We start from the raw sequence: 19751 nt of genomic DNA, 5'->3' as shown, positions 1-19751 counted from the left end.
TGAGAACTTAGCAAGATGTGGTAGGTAGAGTAACATTTTACTCTATAGTGCATTATTTGGGTGTTTCTATTTAACAATATGGCATACAAACTGATTGAAACATCTGTGCAGTAAGAAAAATTTGTGAAATCCATATTTAGGATGTCTCCAATGTGATTCGTAACATTTTTTAAAATATACTGGTAGCTACCTTAATAACTTTCATTGGTAGCCACGGTATGGATATATCAAATAACCTATGAAGTCATTGGGAAAGTATAAACAGGTCAGTTTTACCGACAGAAAGGTGCAAATGTAGCATACGAATAGGCAGATACCGAAAATGATTCCCAGCTGCATACTTAACACTCTACGTTTAAAGTGTGCATCTTACCTTGCAACATGCATCGATATGCTGATTCGGATATTGCATAAATATGTGGAGGCATCTCATGGCGTTTCTTCCCTCTGTACATTTCGATGATGTTCTCAGAGTAAATTGGGAGGTTCTTGTAAGGATTTATGACTACACAGAAGAGCCCGGAGTATGTCTACAGGGAGGGGGAAGAAAAGTTGATTAGTCTCTCCCAACCTGCATTAACCTAACCTGTATGTACTACTGTTTAATTTTTTTAACTGATTGTTAAATAAATAAAACTTTCCCCCCATTATCTTTGGTTTAATTCACGATGCTAAACTGTGGCTAAGAGTGAACAGGAAAGCATGCAGGTGCAGAGTTATAAAATAGTGGCTACTTCACTCCTACTGCGCTGTTGGAAAATAAGCCATGGGTTGGCTTAGAATTACACATGAACCCAGGCTCATGGATTGTCTAAACCATGGTTTGTCCTGCAACCAAGGTTTGCTTTTGGTTTACACCTTGTGGTTTGTCAAACCACATGCCTAGCAGGACCAGAGAGGAGAAAGATGCTTGTTATTTTCTAAATATGCAGCAACGTGCTTGCTCTTTCACATACTGCCATAATTCGGCTTAGCGTGACATGCAAACTGAGCCACTGATTCCTATCCATCCTGTCCTTAACCACACAATGCTCAATGCTTTGTTTTTGTTCAGAAACATACACAATGTACTGTTAGCTTACACACATTTCACTCCTGCATAGATACAAACAAGCAAGTGGGGAAGACATGTTCCACACTACAGCATTATTGAAATAAAGGTACTTGGTGGGTCTTTTAGAAGACTTCAGCTGCAAAAGATAGTTTACCGCTATAGCTCATGTCAACGTCGGGGATGGGACAAGGTCTGGAGCTGATGTTTATTTGCCCTCCCTACTTAAACCAGCAGAGGAAAAATTCAGATGACAACCAAGCACATAGAAAGAGTGTTGCATTTCGCTGGTGCACAAAAAGACTTTGCTTACTGGATCTTGGATGGACTGGTGACATCTCACAGGAACCTCCAGAACCTGCATGAGACCTTCCCAGAGCCTAATAAGCAATGTAGAGGGCTTAAAAGCTCTCTCTGCCTTCCGGGTGGGGCAAGGCCCACTTGGCACACCAGCTTCAGAAAGGTAGGGGTGGTCTCATGGAGGCGGGGGGGGGGATTCTGTGGTTGTTCTGATTATAAATGATTTCAGCTTTATGCACAAACCTCCTGAAAATTACCCTGTGCAAGTTGCAAGCCTACTGTATACTATGACCGCAGTCTGGGCATGGATAATGGAAAAGCTCTAGTCTCAAGACTGATGCTAGTACCTCTTTGCATAACTAGATGCCCCATATGTGGCAAGTCAGAGTCTTGCTGGATTTCAAGCCAAAGATATTAGACCATCTTAAAACACAGGCCCAAATATCTTTTTTGACGTTCTGCTTCTCAAATGAGGGAACAATATACAATCTGTAGCAGTAGCAGCATATAAACCTGTGTCCTATATTCCCCTTCCTCAGTAGTGCACTGTTCTACAACTTTCTTAAGATTTGGGGTCCTCACTTCAGCTGCCACTTCCTAAGGAGGAACAGAACACTCTTTTCTGCTAGCGGGCTTCTCAATTCCATAAGTACAAGGCTAGTTTATCTATGCCATACTATTAAGTAGCCTAGAAATGGGAATGTTATATTTAAAAAAAGCAATAAAAGAGAAGACCATCATATGCGCTGTTCTACAACTCATGTTAGTGTGAAGATTTAACCTAATAGCACTGAACAAGATGAAAAACAGATCAAAGTACACACATATAAAAAAGTGAATGCGTGTCTTGAGGTAAAGGTAAAGGGACCCCTGACCATTAGGTTCAGTCGTGACCGACTCTGGGGTTGCGGCACTCATCTCGCTTTATTGGCCAAGGGAGCCGGCGTACAGCTTCCGGGTCATGTGGCCAGCATGACTAAGCCACTTCTGGCGAACCAGAGCAGCGCAAGGAAACGCCGTTTACCTTCCCGCTGGTAAAGGTAAAGGTAAAGGTACCCCTGCCCGTATGGGCCAGTCTTGACAGACTCTGGGGTTGTGCGCCCATCTCACTTAAGAGGCCAGGGGCCAGCGCTGTCCGGAGACACTTCCGGGTCACGTGGCCAGCGTGACATCGCTGCTCTGGCGAGCCAGAGCCGCACACGGAAACGCCGTTTACCTTCCCGCTGGTAAGCGGTCCCTATTTATCTACTTGCACCCGGAGGTGCTTTCGAACTGCTAGGTTGGCAGGCGCTGGGACCGAGCAGCGGGAGCGCACCCCGCCGCAGGGATTCGAACCGCCGACCTTTCGATCGGCAAGTCCTAGGTGCTGAGGCTTTAACCCACAGCGCCACCTGCGTCCCCACTGGAGTGGTACCTATTTATCTACTTGCACTTTGATGTGCTTTCGAACTGCTAGGTTGGCAGGAGCAGGGACTGAGCAATGGGCGCTCACCCCATCACAGGGATTCGAACCGCCGACCTTCTGATTGGCAAGTCCTAGGCTCTGTGGTTTAACCCACAGCACCACCTGCGTCCCGTCTTGAGGTAGCGTGGGGAAAATACTTATTTATGCCTCCTTATCAGCAGGTTTTTGAAACTTAATGCTACTACAACACTAGACAGTATTGCTTAGTAATTTGACATCTACATAAAGCCCACAAAGCATCCTGAAGGAAAATATGGTACAATCTGTCATAGTTATCATTGGAGTGTGGATATTTGTGGAACCCTGTCAAGAGTACATTCCAGCATTCCTAGCCCCTTTTGAACAATAAGACCTAAGACTTGTTCTTCAAGAAAAGGAAGCTATCAGTTGCTTGAATTTGGCAGGGTTTTCAATTGCTTATCATGTAAGCAGTGGAAAATATTATATTCAATTTAATTATAATTTCATTATCACAGAATGCATATGTCCTTTATACTGATCCTAGCAGTTTAGTCCAGTACATCTGTACTTCTGCAAAGTGAAGAATTCGTAGAGAAATTAATAGCTGGTACAATCACAATAGCCAAAGCAAGAATTCTGGTGTGTGTTTTTTAAATAAAATCAAGTCTCTAGTCATCCTACAGAAGCTCAAAAGTGGCCTCTGGTCACAAAGAAAAGTTTATGTACCTCACATAATTTCATAATCGCTTCCTCCTAAACCCCCTATTGTCTACCACTTTCTCAGCTCTCTGGGGGCAGCCCTTAAGACAACTCACAAAAAACGCCCAAATCAACCACTTGATACAAAACACAGTGCAAAGTAAATTTGCATTGTATTGATTTTCATGGTTTATTTTGAAAAGTAGAAGGCAAATTTCCGCAGTACAGTATTTCCTGATTCACTGAATACAAACGTGGTGTTGCATTTGGCTACAGCTCCTCTTTCAAATACCATTTTATAGCTCAAACACAAATTTTCATTTCCTAATGCAATTTAAATATGAATTTCTTCACTTCAGGTGTTTCTAAAACAGAAGGCTGCATAAACTGTTTTGCCTAGAATATGTGGTATACAGTGGTACCTCGCAAGACAAATGCCTTGCAAGACGAAAAACACGCAAGACGAAAGAGTTTTCCGTTTTTTGAGTCGTTCCGCAAGACGAATTTCCCTATGGGCTTGCTTCGCAAGACGAAACGTCTTGCGAGTTTGTTTCCTTTTTCTTAAAGCCGCTAAGCCGTTAATAGCCGCTAAGCCGCTAATAGCCGTGCTTCGCAAGACGAAAAAACCGCAAGACGAAGAGACTCGCGGAACAGATTAATTTCGTCTTGCGAGGCACCACTGTAATATGACTCAACTCAAAACTGTGATTTAAACATTTCAGGTATTATTAATGTTGCCTTCCTTTTCTTGGTGTAGAAATTAAGATCTAGGCCAGTGCCAATAATATGCCACACAGCAACTGGACTGTTCAATTACAGTTATTCACTTTGAACTAGCCCTCAAAATAAGTTGTACAAATCTCAGATCTGGCCTGGAAAGATTCAGATTTTGAAATTTTAAACATTTCCATTAGAAATGTTATATTGAGAGCCACCTAAAGATCAAAATCAAGAGTCCTTCCAGGGCTGCTACCCCCCTTTTAAAAGAAGTGGGGTGTGGGGAATTGAACCAAGGATCTTCTACATGCAAAGCATGTGCACTACCATTGAGCTACAGCTCTCCCCTTGAGCTTTTACTACCTTCTTAATATGTGTACTGGATAAATGTAGGATATACCAATGGATAAACCCAGGACCCTAAGGTGATGTTATTTCTAGATACTGGGCTGGGGTTTCCTCTGCGCCCACCCCCCTTTGTAGTTCTTCCTTGCTTTTTCTTCTGTCTTGAGAAAACAGAGTAGAAAGAAATATCTTAGTGAAGGACAGAAGGGGGTTTGAAGCTTCAAGTTTTCTTGTTGTGCCTTGTCATATGAACGTATGAAAGGGGAAGGAGCATGAATCAGCTATTTGAGTATGTAGGGTGCAGCAGACTGCTATTGTTTGACTACATTCAGTATTGGAGGGAGGGGAGAAGGAATTTATAAGCTTATGTGAAGTTATTTACTGTTATCCAAAAACCATGTAACGGGCAGAAGTGTGACTTTGGGAGTTATTTAGGTGGGGGCTGAGAAAATATTGCCACTGTTACTATTTTTTTGAAAAATGGGGGAAAGTTGAGTGATTTTAAAAGTGGATTAATATTTTTAAAATTTTAAAAAATTAATATTTGTATTTTTAAAATTAATATTTGTATTTAATTTGGTATCGCCAAACATGCAGCCACTATAAGATTCTGAAAGATGGGGCACATTGAACTAGAAGTCCACCAATGCAAATTGACCCAATGTCTATTGTCATACACAATCTGGTAAGGAATATGATAGACAGTCATAGTGGGAGTAAGACTGGTACCAAGGCAAAACAGATAAAAATCTAAAAATTGTGAGACTTTTAAAAAATAGCCAGTGAGGAAATCATGTGTATTTCTTGGGGGATTGTATTCCATGAGTAAGGGGCCACCACTGAAGACCACTTGTCTTCAATATCATTCAACTATTACCACACAAAGTCTAGTTTATTAAAGCAGTTTCTAGGTTCAGATATAAAGGGAGACTGTGGTTTAAGAAACCCTAAAAGTTTTATATTATGGCATGTGGTGAAAAGAGGAAAAAATATGGGCACAATGCTCCTTTTTTCAGTCAAATAAAACATGTTATTTGGCCATTACTGTCATACCTAAGCCATGCCTGTAAGTCAAAACTAGCACCTTGCATTGGGCACAGGACACAATGCAACGTATACTTCGGAGCACAGATATAATTTGGTTCCAACAAACCCAACCCTAGATAATCTACCACATTCTGTGCCTGTGGAAAATTCTGTTTTCAGGGGCACGCCGTACACAGAGCACATTACAGGTGTCTGGTCCTTTGAAGGTGATTTGAATTATCCAACAATAAGAGATGCAAACCATCAAGCAGAAATGCCTAGCTGAAATCCAGCCAGCAAAGCTGAATATTCAGAGATTACTAAACTGGACTGACAAGGAGGAAATAAGCCACATCTAGAACAGGAATCCTAAACTCCCAAAGGCCACAGGACCTGGCAGCTATCATCACTTCCACCTCGCCAAGATTCAACTTCATTTGGTTCACCTGTATCCAGCTCCTGACCATGTCCAAACACTGAATAAGCATTCTAAGGACAGGTGCAGCCCTGGAAGAAAAAGTCAAGGCTGCATATCCTTACCAGTTGCAGTAGCAGCTTGCAAGTCAGCTCTCCTATCTTCCTAACACTGCATGTTGCAGCTAATTACCTAAGAGGGGGAGGCAAGGCCACAGCATTGGGGGAGGCAGGTTAGCTCCCTGATGCTTTGTCCCTCCCCTTCTCAGTAACAACAGTGGGAAGGTAGGAGAGCAATGTTTCACCCATGCCACCTCTCTTGACCACTACTGACTACTTGTCTATGCCCCAAAACTATGACCAAGCCCAGGGGCGAAAACCTCGCCATTCTTTTTTACCACCCCAAATCGAAGAACAAAAGTGAAACTTGGAAAGAATAGGTTCCAGTCACACAATGAAGAGATGTTCGTGACCAGTTTCAAAGCCTTCCTGGCCACAAATGCTGAAGCATTCAAAAATGTTTTGTGTGTCCTGGTCACCTTATCACTACCCCACAGTCAAAAGTATCAAGAGCCACAGACTATCTAATAAGAAAAAGTAGGGTGATTATCAGAACCCTAACCACACTGTGGATCAAGTTACAAGTTATTCATAACATCAGGCTGGCATTAAAAAAGATACAGGTACTTTTTCACATTTCAGTCAATAAGGAAGCTGTTGTTGGTGGCTCCATGGTTCAGTAAAGGCCAGTCAAATAATTATTACTTACATAAATGAGCCCAGAGTAGTATCGGTCCTTCAAATTATGTAGAACAGAGGCCTCATTTAAGCAGGTTAATTCTGCCATGTCTTCCACTTTAGAAAATTTGGGAGGGTTCATCTTCTGAATGTCATCTTTGTTGACAACCGCTTTCTTCCCATTCTCAGCCAGTTCAACCAGCACTTCATCTCCCCTCTCCTCTTTGATGCTTGCAGCTTCAAAGCCATGACGTTCTGAAGGAATCCACACAAGTTTTTTAGCAGTCCAGTCAGCCTGTGTAGCAGGGTTGTAGATTACTGCCCTGTCCACAAAGAGATATCGCTCAGGGTCCTCCTGTCCTATCCTCTGCGCCATCATGAGGGAATTAACAAATAACTGCAACCTAGGGGGGGAAATGAAAACAGAAGTAGCAGTCACTATTAATACATGAACCTGAATTGGCTGGTTTCTCAAACTCAGCAGATTCTATAGCCAGAGCACTGAATAATCTCAAGGATGCATACCCAAATAGGGGATTTAGCAGATTCTGCAGAAATGGATGCTTATGAAAGCGAAACATCCTATGAAACCAGGCCATTTCTGTAAAAGAAGCATATTTGCTCCAATGTAATGCTCATGCTTGCTTAGTAAGAGCCCCATCTGTAGCCATGCAAGTATCTGCATTTCAGCTTGTTTTTCCCATTTACTTTCAATGCACTGACACTGCAGTCCACCAAGACAAAGGTGGTACAGTGGTACCTCGGGTTAAGTACTTAATTCGTTCCGGAGGTCTGTTCTTAACCTGAAACTGTTCTTAACCTGAAGCACCACTTTAGCTAATGGGGCCTCCTGCTGCCGCCGCGCCGCCGAAGCACAATTTCTGTTCTCATCCTGAAGCAAAGTTCTTAACCTGAAGCATTATTTCTGGATTAGCGGAGTCTGTAACCTGAAGCGTATGTAACCTGAAGCATATGTAACCCGAGGTACCACTGTATTGTGGTCTAAACCACTAAACCTCTTGGGCTTGCTGATTGTAAGGTCAGCAGTTTGAATCCATGTGACGGGGTGAGCTCCCATTGTTTTGTCCCAGCTCCTGCCAACCTAGCAGCTCGAAAGCGTAACAGCACCAGTAGATAAATAGGTACCAGAGTCGAGCGGAAGGTAAATAGCGTTCCCATGTGCTCTGGCTTCTGTCACGGTGTCCCATTGCACCAGTTGTGTTTTAGTTATGCTAAAATGACTCCGAAAGCTGTCTGTGGACAAACTCCAGTTGATTGAACTTAACGGTCCAGTCAAACCAAAGGCTGAAATCTTATAAACATTTAAGCTAGGGACAAATATTCAACTCTACGGGGCTTATTTTCAATTAAACATGTACACCACATTGCACTTTCTTATGCCAAAGTACTTTGATGCAGGATACCAGTTTCTGTATAGAATGGCTTTAACTTTATAAAGTTATATTTAGTACTGTTAGTAAAGTTATTTTTAGTACTGCTTTTGGTGCAGTAACAGAAATAATGGATTACCACTTCATGACAGCTCCATAGCTGTCAAGTGCATTCAGTAGTTTCACAACTACCTGTCCAATACATAATAAGAAGCATCAGCAACTTCTGAAGGAGGATAAACCAGCTGAGTTGCCAGCTAAGCTCTGCTGGAAGATGGTAGGCAAACAGAAGCAGTGTTCGAAATTCCCCAAGCGCCAGGTACATTTTGCTACTGGCACAGGTCCAACTGCAACTACCTTGAGATTTCTGGACGCCAAGGTTGACAAACATACGTTTAAAAACCTCTGCCTTAGTACAGAGTGAATTTCCACTGTGTGTTTTTCTACTTCTTGCATACTGGGAAAAGTGAACTGTTGTAAGAGCAAGCTACAGTCAAGCAATGTAGTTGAGATCACAGAATCATAGAATTGTAGCACTGGAAGAGACCCCGAGGGTCATCTAGCCCAACCTCCTAGTCCATTGTGGCAACTGTAACCTAGGTTTAAGGTGCCATTTGGCACCTAGCTTATATATCTGAGTTTCTTACACTGAACAGAAGAGGCGGCTTGGAGATTTCAAAGGGCAAAATTCCAATGTAACGAAAGTAAAGATTCCATCCATAGTAAGCCTGATAAACACTGGGGAACTTAGGAGTGTTCCCCAGCCTTCTCATCTGGAAGAACTATAATACTGTACCATATTTCCAGTATGCTGTTTACTGTCCTTCAAGTGATCCTGGACTAGAGTGGTAGAAGAAATGTTTCCTTTCATTCTGTCTTCCAGAAGGCCCTATTTAAGTCTTCAATGGGATGCGTAAATATGAATTATAAGCAGAAGCTCCGAGAAACCATTTAGCAGTCTGAACCTTAGTTCAGGGGATTTTTGGCTGGAGATGTGCAATCAACTTAAAACAAGTATTCTCATCCTAGCACCTTTTCCTCTGAATGAAGATAAATACCCAATTAACCTAGTATCTTTAACTCTCCAATCCAGGCATAGGTAAACTCAGCCCTCCATTTATTTTGGGACTACAATTCCCATCATCCCTGCCCACTGGTCCTGTTAGCTAGGGATGATGGGAATTGTAGTCCCAAAACATCTGGAGGGCCGACTTTGTCTATGACTGCTCCAATCCTTCTTTTGATACAAAATTATTCCTTATGGGTAACCTACAGCCCTAAGCCTAATTACAAAAGCTACCCGCTTCTCTGGGAAAAGCAATCAGTTCCTCCTTTAGGAGCCAGCTGGGCAGGGAGTAAGAGACTGTGGTTCCAGAGAAAGAAAGGAAAGCCCCCCCCCCCCCGGTCCTGTGTACTTTTGGCTTTGGCATATCCATTCCGACTACCAGCATGTAGCTGTTGACCAAAAAAAGCAAAGGTTCCCCACCAATGCTGTAATACCAGCCATACTTAAATCTTCAGGCGAATCACTTGAATAAAATTCCTAAACTCAGATCTGCTTGGTCATAAGTCTAGAAATAGTGACCAGCATAACTTAAGCATGGCACTTAAGCATAGGTGACATAAAATGCATGTTAGTAGCTATGACTGCAAAATAAATGTTGAGACTATGTGTAATACTGGAACATAAACATGGGAATGTTAATCCATAGCAGAATAAGTAATACTTCTGAAAATAATCAATTACAGCAGTTTTAATGAAATTACATTATTTCTGCCATAGCCAAGACACGTATATAGAAATATATTGTCAGCATAGAATCAAGTTTAAGAAATTTAGGCAGAAGTTTAAGAGACCAAGTAAAATGAAGTTCTGTGCTATGCATTTCCTTTAATAAGTTACCTGAAACTTACTACAGACACAAAATGCCAGCCAACAAATTCACTTGGATGTGCTCTGGAGCTGAACCAAAGTTTTACTGATCCTGGAACAGTAAGGCAATCAAAGGGCAGATGTTCAGATTTGATGCAACTGGTAATGTTTTGAAATATATCAAATTTAACAGTGAAGAGGACACTATCTAAAGTTAAGGAAACATATTGCTTCATGATTTATTTGATGCATTGCATAACTACCATATCCAATCCAACCTTGCTTTGTCTAAAAACATGGTCAAGCAAGTTAAAATGTTCATTCTCCCCATGAAAGATAAAATTCATGATGTGTTAAGTAAGTATCATGCAATTATGTTTTGCTAGGATGCCTTACAAATGCAAGTGTTTGCTATCTTATTTTTTAGCATATAAATTATTTTAATATAATGGACAACACTTTTGTAAAGATTACCAAAAAATAAAAATAAAGTTGCCCAACGTAACATTCATTTACAAATACAGTGGTACCTCGGGTTACATACGCTTCAGGTTACATACGCTTCAGGTTACATACTCTGCTAACCCAGAAATAGTGCTTCAGGTTAAGAACTTTCAGGATGAGAACAGAAACTGTGCTCTGGCGGCACGGTGGCAGCAGGAGGCCCCATTAGCTAAAGTGGTGCTTCAGGTTAAGAACAGTTCCAGGTTAAGTACGGCCCTCCAGAACGAATTAAGTACTTAACCCGAGGTACCACAGTATTGCCATGCATTCCGGCATGCAGGTTAATAACATTTCCTGCTCTGCTCTAGACAAACAGGTCTCAGTATTCTCTGCTGGGTGGCTGCTTTGTGCTGACTTGTTCACCACTATCCTGGAACAATTTTTACTAAGAGTCCTAACCCAGCCTAAGCCTCTCACCATTTAAAATGAAGTACAACAATCCAACACTCATTTTAAAGGAGGCAGTTTTAAGAATGATGCATGCATTGGGTTGTATTCAACTAACTTTTACTCAGAATGAACCCAACTTCATCACGGGCATTCATTTCAATGGGTCTACATTGAGTACAAGTTAGTTGAATACAAACCATTCAAGTCTATTCTCCTTCAAGGGAGACACCTACATGTCAGACTGATAAGTTACTATAGCTGAATAAAGTGTGAAGTCATTCAATCCACCAGAGGGCCATGAAGCAGCCTGCCTTACTTGCTGCAGACCAGATGAATTCACATCAGTAGACCAAGAAATGACTACAGTAAGCATAGCTAAGGAGGAATAGTGCTTTAGAATAAACTGCTCAAAAGAAGGTTCCAAGAAGGAAAATAAGGAGAAGTAAGGTTGCTCCAATTGAAACTAGAACCCAAATAAGTCATGCCCAAAGTAAGAGCCAGTAGCTCTACAGATGCTACAGACAAATTTGACTGAAATCAAGATGGCACCTTTGAAAACACATGGAGACATCTATAGCAGTATTATTCTAGCGGGGCCCTATACTTCCAGCTGCCCTATGCACATTTATATTCATACATACATACATACATTTATATACATACATATATAATACATACATACACAGCAAATTGATAGGCATTTATTTTTCCTTTCTAGGTTAAAGCTAGAACTCCAAAGCAGGCCCAGGTGTCATTCTAATACAACAAAGTAGCCAACCAACACTGTGCAACCAATATACAACCAATATTCCAGGTGAGTGCATCACCTAGTTTCTAGAGAAATGCAAAGGAATCAACATTAAGGTCTGGAAGAATACAGTCACATGGTGGAGGGTGTGTGTGCTCCCAAATGGGTTACCTGGGCAACCTTAGTTTGTCACACAGTTGGATAGGACCTCTGTTGTTTGCCATTCAGAGAAACCAGCACTAAGTGTTAAGAAAAGATCACTTGTCAGGCTACATCACTCTTTTCACATCATCAGACAACAGTGACTAGAATAAGAAAAGAGTAGAGTAAACGATGAGTGGGGCGAGGTTTTAGAGGTTCCGTGCAGCCATTTCAAGGACATTGAAGCATCTTACATACACCTGGAACATCTCACATGAGGAACAGAACAATGCTACGTAGCCCACTAGGTCAAGCACTTTTGCGTGCTTGTTGTGAACTGGCCGGTAGTTTCGAAATTAAGTGGTAGGAGCTCCCAAGTTTGGAACCAGTTGTGACCAGCACCCACGGTGAAGGACAAAAGGGCTGCGTGACAACTTCCCAGTCCTCACCGGGAAGATGGAAGGAAACAGACGCCGCCAACCCACGGAAGGGCGTCAAGACCTCTTCATTGGGCAGGGAAATTATTTGGAAAAGCGGGGTTACGGCTAACCGGCGCCTTCCTAGCGGCCACACAAAAGGCAACCGAAGGGCGGGAGAGGGTAGCGCCCCTAACCCCAACCCTATATACGGCCCCCAGAGATGGATGCTACCGAAACCTTAGCCGCGTACGGACTAAACCGATGCCTACCCCTCTGGCTTCAACCGCTCACCCTACCCCACGCCGTCAAGCAATCCCACCCACCCCTTAAACAAAGGGACACGTGCGCTTTTCGGCGACCCGGGCCCCGAACAGGCAGCCCTTTTGGATACGTCTGCACCGGCGCGCATGCAACGCGCTGCAAGGGAGGGGAAAGGAAAGGACGGGAGGTGGGAGACCATTACAGGCGAGCCCCATTCAGTTGCATTTCCCAGGAGGGGGGGACGTGGGCTATTCGTTTCGCGCACCTCCCTCAGAAGGTGGAGTGGGAGGGAAGGGCGCCTGAAGATGAAGGCGAGGCAAGCGGGGAGGAGGAGGAGGACCGGCCCCCCCACCTAGGTGGGAGCAGAGACCCCGCTGCTTTCGCCTCCCCCCTCCCCATCTCGTCCAGGCTAGGCGGGAAAATGTGGGGGAGGGGGAAAGAGAGGGGGCACCCGCAGCTTCCCCTGCTTCCTCCCCGCTCCTTCTTTTCCCCGCACGCCTCACCTCTTCTCCGCGCGCGCGTGCCCGCGCCGTCCTCTCGGCCGCTCAAGCTGGTCCGCTGTCTGCGGAGCCGCCTCTCCCCCCAGCGCGCGCGCGCTCGAACCGACTCCGCACTACCCGCCCCGCCCCCGCTCCCGGCGCCTTTAGCGCCACACCGAGCACTCCCCACCTCCTCCTCTCTGGCACCGCCCACCAATAGGGTGGAAAAAAAGAAAGTTTCTGGGCTGCCCCGTTGGTCGCCTCGCCCGCCTATCGGCGTCCTTCCTCGCCGCCTATTGGTCTCTCCCTTTAGACCCGCCCCCGTCCAAGCCAGGCTCATAGCAACCTTCGCAAAGCTTCTCGTCCGAAATTCCATCTCCTCCCGCTTCACCGACCCTTTGCGAGGCCTCGGATTGGCTGGCTGCCTCTGCCTATCAAAGGGAAGCAGCCCTTCCAGTGCTGGGCGTCTTTACGCTTGTCACCCGAGCGTATTGGAACAGAGGCGGGACATTGGACGGCTGCGGTTGTCCAGTTTTGCGGCTGCTGCTGCTCCTTTCCTCGCCGAGGTCAAAGCGAGCCCGGACCAGAGTGGCGCCGCGCGGGGTCAGGTGCAGCGGCCGGGGTAATGCGCGCGCGCCGTGCGGCCGAGAAGCGCTGCAGCCTTTGCTCCCGCTGGGGTGCATGTGTCGCATGTAGCAGCACCCCGCCCACTTACGCCGCATGCATCTGCAAGCAGCTGCAGTTGCCGCGCGCGCCATCGCCCTCCTCCCTCTCTGCGAGCCTACAGCGTGGCTGGTGAAATTAGGACATGCACTAGCGCGATGCGTGTAGCGGGCTGCCCATCCTGTGGTGCCGCGTGTAGCGTTGCGGGAGCAGAGTCACGCAAGCGCTGAGGCCTTGGGGTACGATGCGCGCCGCGCCCCACTCGCCGCTTAGGCCGTGGCGTTGTAGCAAATCCAGACCTTGCATTGACTCCCTCCTTCCCTCCCTCTTGCAGACCCCTCTACTTTACACATCGTCCGTGCTGACCACTTCCCTCAAACCTGAGGGAATGCTTTTTGCATTGCATTCCTGCACTGAATTAGATGTCTTAAAGTACCACTCCCTTTCTCATGGAAAACTACCCTTTCATTCATCTGGGAGGTGGTTTTCTGCAAAGACTGCAGTACAAATAACGTCATATATGTAAATAGCTTTTCCTCGCCCATTCCCGATGCAACAAATCCCCCCCCCCCCCTTGAGGGTCTGTGTAGAATGATTGTACACCCACCAGGAACCGAGTTCACACCTCTGATATCTCTTGGCCTTGGCTCCACCCTCTGCTTTTTGCTGCTCACAGCTACACTCATTCTCTGCCAGTTCACGTTCATACCACACATGCACATACAGTAATATATTGCCAATAACTAGACATGGAGACTTTGACGTTAAGTGAGTGATCGATCACAATTTAACCATAACATGCTTTACTTGCATGATATTCTACAGGTTTAACCAATTTGTTCCGAATGCTACTGATAATTAAATGCAGAGTGGCGGGAAACTGTGTGTGTGCACGCCAAAAAGTTTATTTTTAAAATCCAGTGATCATACTTTGTAATCTCAGTTCAGCAACAGCAAGGCTGGCTTCTGAATGTATCTGGAGAGGACTTGAGGTCACTGAGAGAGTTCACAGGGCTAATTGGATCTGGTGCTAAGGAGACTGATCAGGTGAAACTCATTAACAGGGTTAATGTATATACTGCACTTCAAAAGAATAAAGGCAAATTCTCCATCAAGAAAAATAATTCAATAACTGATACAAATGTTTGTATATGCTCATAATGTGTTTTGCTGTTTCTAATTAGGGGAAGAGGTATGGTCCTATACAGAACGTAGAAGCACCAGTCTGGAAATTCTACAGTACTTGGACCCCAGATCTCTGAGAGCTACTCCCACTTCCCATCACATTTTCAAGCCTCTATTTTCAAACATATGGACTAAAATTTGCTTTTTAAAAATAAAGCCAATAATTTATGGTGCTGGATTTTTAACCCAGAATTAACTTCTGTACTGGAATGTTTGTATGGAATTCCAGAACATGCTCAGTCCTGTCTTTTGAAAGTCTAGGTCAATGGTTCTTAATCTTTCTTAGTCATGGACCCCTTGGAGAATCTGCTGAAAGCTATGGATCTCAGAAAAAATGCACAAAAATACAGAATTTTGCATATACCGTATTTTTCTGTTTATAAGATTCCCCCTACTTTTGGGGACCCCAAATTTAGAAAATGGGCATATGCACTATCCATGTATAAGACACCCCCATATTTTAAACCTTATTTTAAAGTAAAAAAAAGCCCCTAGATTTATACACTGAAAAGTACGGTAATTTTATTGCATTGGTGGATTTGTGGGCTTCCAGTTGAAACTTGCTGAAACTCCTCTATCCATGAACCCCAGGTTAAAAAACCCTGGTCTTAGGTTACAGTGGTGCCCCGCAAGACGAAAGCCTCGCAAGACGGGAAACCCGCAAGACGAAAGGGTTTTCCGTTTTTCGATGCGCTTCGCAAGACGAATTTCCCTATGGGCTTGCTTCGCAAGAAGAAAGCCCATAGGGAAATCTCCGGGGACCTCTTTTAAATGCTGGCGGTGGGGAGCAAAGCCTTCCCCCCCCTCCGGCCTTCAGAAGAAGTCCAGGAAGGCCGGTGGGGGCCGAAAGGCTTTGCTCCCCACTGCCAGCATTTTAAAAGCGGTCCGGGATAGCAGGGAAGCGCTTCCCGCTATCCCGAACGGCTTTTGAAGGCAGGCGGGGGGGAGCAAAGACTTTGGCCCCCCGCCGGCCTTCAGAAGAGGTCCTGGACCTCTTCTGAAGGCTGGCGGGGGGGGCGAAAGTTTTTGCTCCCCCCCCGCCTGCCTTCCCGGGGGCTTTAAAATTGCCCTGGGACAGCGGAGTCCTCTGCTGTCCCGGGGTGATTTTAAAATGCTGGCGGGCGGCAACGCTGCCACCCGCCAGCATTTTAAAAAACCCCGGGACAGCGGAGGCTGTCCGGGGCGATCTTAAAATGCTGGCGGGCGGCAGTGAAGCCTTCGCTGCCGCCCGCCAGCATTTTAAAAAACCCCGGGACAGCGGAGAAGTCCTCTGCTGTCTGGGGTTTTTTAAAATGCTGGGGGTGGGAAGAAAAGCCCTTGCCCCCCCCCCCAGCCTTCAGAAGAGGTTGGGGGACAGACTGTCCCTGGACCTGGTCTGAAAGCGGTTTCCATAGGAACACATTGATTGATTTTCAATGCATTCCTATGGGAAACCGTGCTTCGCAAGACGAAAAACTCGCAAGACGAAAAAACTTGCGGAACGAATTAATTTCGTCTTGCGAAGCACCACTGTATTTGAAGAAAGAACCTGAAACCTTTAAAGGCAGGTCCTTCTTTCACTGTAGTGAAAAAGGGATAATTCAGGCTGCTGTGAGATGTCTTTGTGACAGTTTTTAAAAAGAAGAGAGAGCTGACACTTGTTTATTTTCTTCTTTTATGCAATAAAATGTATGCATCGCATGATTGAAAGAGGGGGAAAAACCCATGAAATTGTTTACAAAAAGATGAAACAAGAAAAAAAATACGACAGTGCTTTAAAACCTACAAAAGTTAAAATACTAAAATTAAAATTATCTCAACTTTCTTAGCATCTTGGTAGACTTGTCTAAGCAAGAATGTTTTCAACAGGTGTCAAAAAGGGTACAGTTTATGGCTTAGTGCACATATATGGCATTTTCCTGCTAAGGGTGTACAATTTAAAATACAGTACTAAAAAATGGAAAAATACAAAAGACGAAACAGCAAAATTGACTCAGAGCAGCCTGGGCTTCAAAGGTCTTTTGCAACAGAGCTTTGAACAGATTCTTCAGATCTGGAAGAAAGGTGGCCAGAGATCAGCACTTAAGAAAAGGAAATGAGTAGGGTTGAGCAAAACCGATGTGGTAAAAGCTACCTAAGCTATTTCTTCCTCCTTTTAAATAATTTTAAATTATGCATACATGAACAAACATACAACATATAATACATTCTTCATAGTAAGAGCATAAATGTAGAAAGCATTAAAAATTATATTCCTTTAGTTCTATTCACAAAAATGCGTATCAAATTTGTACTAAAGCACTGCCAATGTAAGGCAATCAATATTAATTTATTGTATCAATCCCAACTTAAAACGTGCTCCTTATAGCTGACAAAAGGGGAACTACGCTTTTTACAATTGCTCTTTTTTTCTGTCTTCTGCCACTTCTTTCATTTTGTGTGCCTGTTTCGCCATCCTTTCAACATACCATATGTTGTTGAACCATTCTAGACTCATCTACCTCAGAATAGTAAGCTTTGTTGAATTCAGTGAGACTTTCTTAGTAAATTTGTAATTCTACATAGGCTTGCTTGGAAGTAAGCCCCAGTGAACACAGGGGGGTTATTTCTGAGGAAGCATGCATAGGATTACACTGTAATCCATCACTAGTTATATGCAGAATACACCCATTGAAATCAGTGGAATTAAGTAATTTAAGTCCCAACTCTGTCTACGACTTAGTTGGGCATCACTCTATGCTACAAATAAGAAAGTCCAAGGTTTAAATGTTGTGTCAACCATGAATTCACCATGTATTCTTAAAGCACTCTTGAACTCACGTCTCCCACCCATAATATGGAACTAACAATACATGTGAATCTATGTGAAGTACTATTCTAAATAATAGTAGTCTTGATTCATCTTTGCCACCCAGCCCTGATCTTTCATAGGATTTTCTGTGAACATTATGCTCCTTTCATGTCAAGTAATATCACTGTTTTGGGTTAAAGCAATGGAAACTAATTAAACAATGAAAACAAACAATATATGTTTTTAAAAATTAAGCATTCTTAAAAGGAAAGAAGATGAGGGCTGAGGCAAGGGCTTTTTCCATTTTTTCTGTGCTCTCAAATGATAGATTATATTATAATCTTGACTTTAGTAGGAGTTTTTTTGCTGTCTACAGTTGGAATGGAAGCCAGCTGGATTTATAACCTAAATAGAGCAAGATTTTGCAGAAGCAGGGGAGCCGGTGGTGTGGCTCCTTTTACTTCCTTGAAGAAATGGATTTGGTCATATATGGTGGGGCGAAGAAGTCTGTGCAACAGCGGAACAAAGAACTCTTTCCATTCCCAACTGTTTTCACATTTCCTTCTTAGCACCCTCCAGTGCCAACACCATCATACAGAACCTGGAGGCCAACAGCAAAATCCCTTTGGATTACGCTTAAATTTGAAACTAACTGACAGGGAGTGTATTGGAGATAAAGAGCTTAGAAAAGAATGAGGGATCCAAGTTTTGTTAAATGCCTTGTGCTGATATATGGCTATGTCTTTTGTGAAAGTTTGCTTTGTGGGGTAACTGGAGTTCAGTTCTTGCACTTGCTCTTCACATACTTTGTCCAAAACAGCACTTGTGTTCGCAGTGTGCCTAAACATGCCCTTCTCATGGTGGCTAGGTCCCTCAGAGAGAAAAAGAAGAGAGAGATGGTCCTCTGTCTTTTCAGGTGTCCCACAAAAGACCATAGATGACAAGTAATCTTGCCAGTAGCATATGCCCCCAAGTAAATGTGAGACAGAAGCATAGGAGGGAAGACCCATTCTATGGATGCATTTTTCAACAGTGCTTCTTGTTAGATTGAATGGGTAGCAGGAGCGCATGTGATTTGATTTTACAGCAGGGGTGCCAACTGGAATAAAATATTGGGGGGGACAGATAAACCCCACCGCACATAATCACATGGCACACACCATTTGAATAGCAGTGCCTATCAACTGGGGGGGGGCTGGCCCCTAGGAGTTGGCTCCTATGTTATACAGTACACTGAACCATCAAAGTAGACTTGTTAAGCACATTATAGTTTAAAGTTTAGCAGCAGAAGTGTTTCTGAGCCATACATTTTTAAAGCAATAATTAAGTAATGCTCTACATACGTAGTTAAATGAGGAACATGACAGTAAATCAACACAGTCACAAAGGGGAATTGCAGGCAAAAATAAAATAGATGCTGGACCACATGAAATTTAAAACCATAAACAGTTCATAAATTTTGTAATGATACAGGTGAAAACCATCAACCAAAAATGACAACAGGGTGAGGGAGTATATGTTCACCTTAATTCTTACTCCACTTCCAGTGCATTCCCACTTCTAGTTTTTGAAGTCACATTCACATAGTGTTAGCCACAATCCATATCTAACCTGTAAAGGTAAACGGACCCCTGACCATTAGGTCCAGTCGTGGCCGACTCTGGGGTTGCAGCGCTCATCTCTGGCAAACCAGAGCAGCGCACAGAAACGCTGCGCACAGAACCTTCCCACCGGAGCGGTACCTATTTATCTACCTGCACTTTGACATCCTTTCAAACTGCTAGGTTGGCAGGAGCAGGGACCGAGCAACAGAAGCTCACCCCGTTGCAGGGATTCAAACCGCCGACCTTCTGATCGACAAGTCCTAGGCTCTGTGGTTTAACCCATAGTGCCACCCACGTCCCTTCATCTAACTTGTAGTTTCTTGATATATACAGCTGTTTGATGTGTGTTTTCCCAAACCAACTTCAATCCAATTAGAAAACTTGAGCCACATTTCATGCTTAAGCCAGGTGCATACAATTGAGACTGCCATTGGCCATGCACAGGTAACAGCTTAATAAATAGGAGTTCTGCAAGGAGGGTTGCAGTGACAGGGTGGAGACTTCCCTACCGCATCTCTGATTTGAACACTGTACAAATGCAGCTTGAAACACAGTGTTAGGGGATGACCTCACTGCATTTTAAGTCACTAATGTGAACATACCTGAA

The 19751-nt window shown here is 43.9% G+C and overlaps 1 protein-coding gene and 1 long non-coding RNA gene across 6 annotated transcripts in view; one reads left to right on the top strand and one right to left on the bottom strand.

Annotated features, from left to right (window-relative positions):
• MYH10 (myosin heavy chain 10) overlaps nt 1-13287 on the bottom strand; it is a 72319-nt gene extending 59032 nt beyond the window's left edge. For 4 of the 5 annotated variants that reach the window (XM_081895005.1, XM_081895009.1, XM_081895007.1 and 1 more), the window contains exons 1-3: nt 12947-13068; nt 6748-7120; nt 374-530 (exon numbers count right to left, since the gene is read on the bottom strand). In XM_081895005.1, coding sequence (XP_081751131.1) covers nt 374-530; nt 6748-7095 — 505 coding nt within the window. In that variant the 5' untranslated portion in view covers nt 7096-7120; nt 12947-13068. Of the gene's footprint in view, nt 1-373; nt 531-6747; nt 7121-12946; nt 13069-13268 lie in introns of those variants that run through there. The other variant, XM_081895006.1, reaches the window with a different exon arrangement.
• Nucleotides 13288-13290: 3 nt separating this feature from the next.
• Nucleotides 13291-15025, top strand: LOC309360979. Its single transcript, XR_014164269.1, has 2 exons — nt 13291-13544; nt 14770-15025. It is a non-coding gene; the product is annotated as an uncharacterized lncRNA (long non-coding RNA).
• The last annotated feature ends 4726 nt before the right edge of the window (nt 15026-19751 follow it).

The sequence above is a fragment of the Podarcis melisellensis genome (assembly GCF_964234715.1).
Source record: "Podarcis melisellensis genome assembly, chromosome: 2".
Lineage (NCBI taxonomy): Eukaryota > Metazoa > Chordata > Lepidosauria > Squamata > Lacertidae > Podarcis > Podarcis melisellensis.
This window is presented reverse-complemented; position numbering and strand designations above follow the sequence as displayed.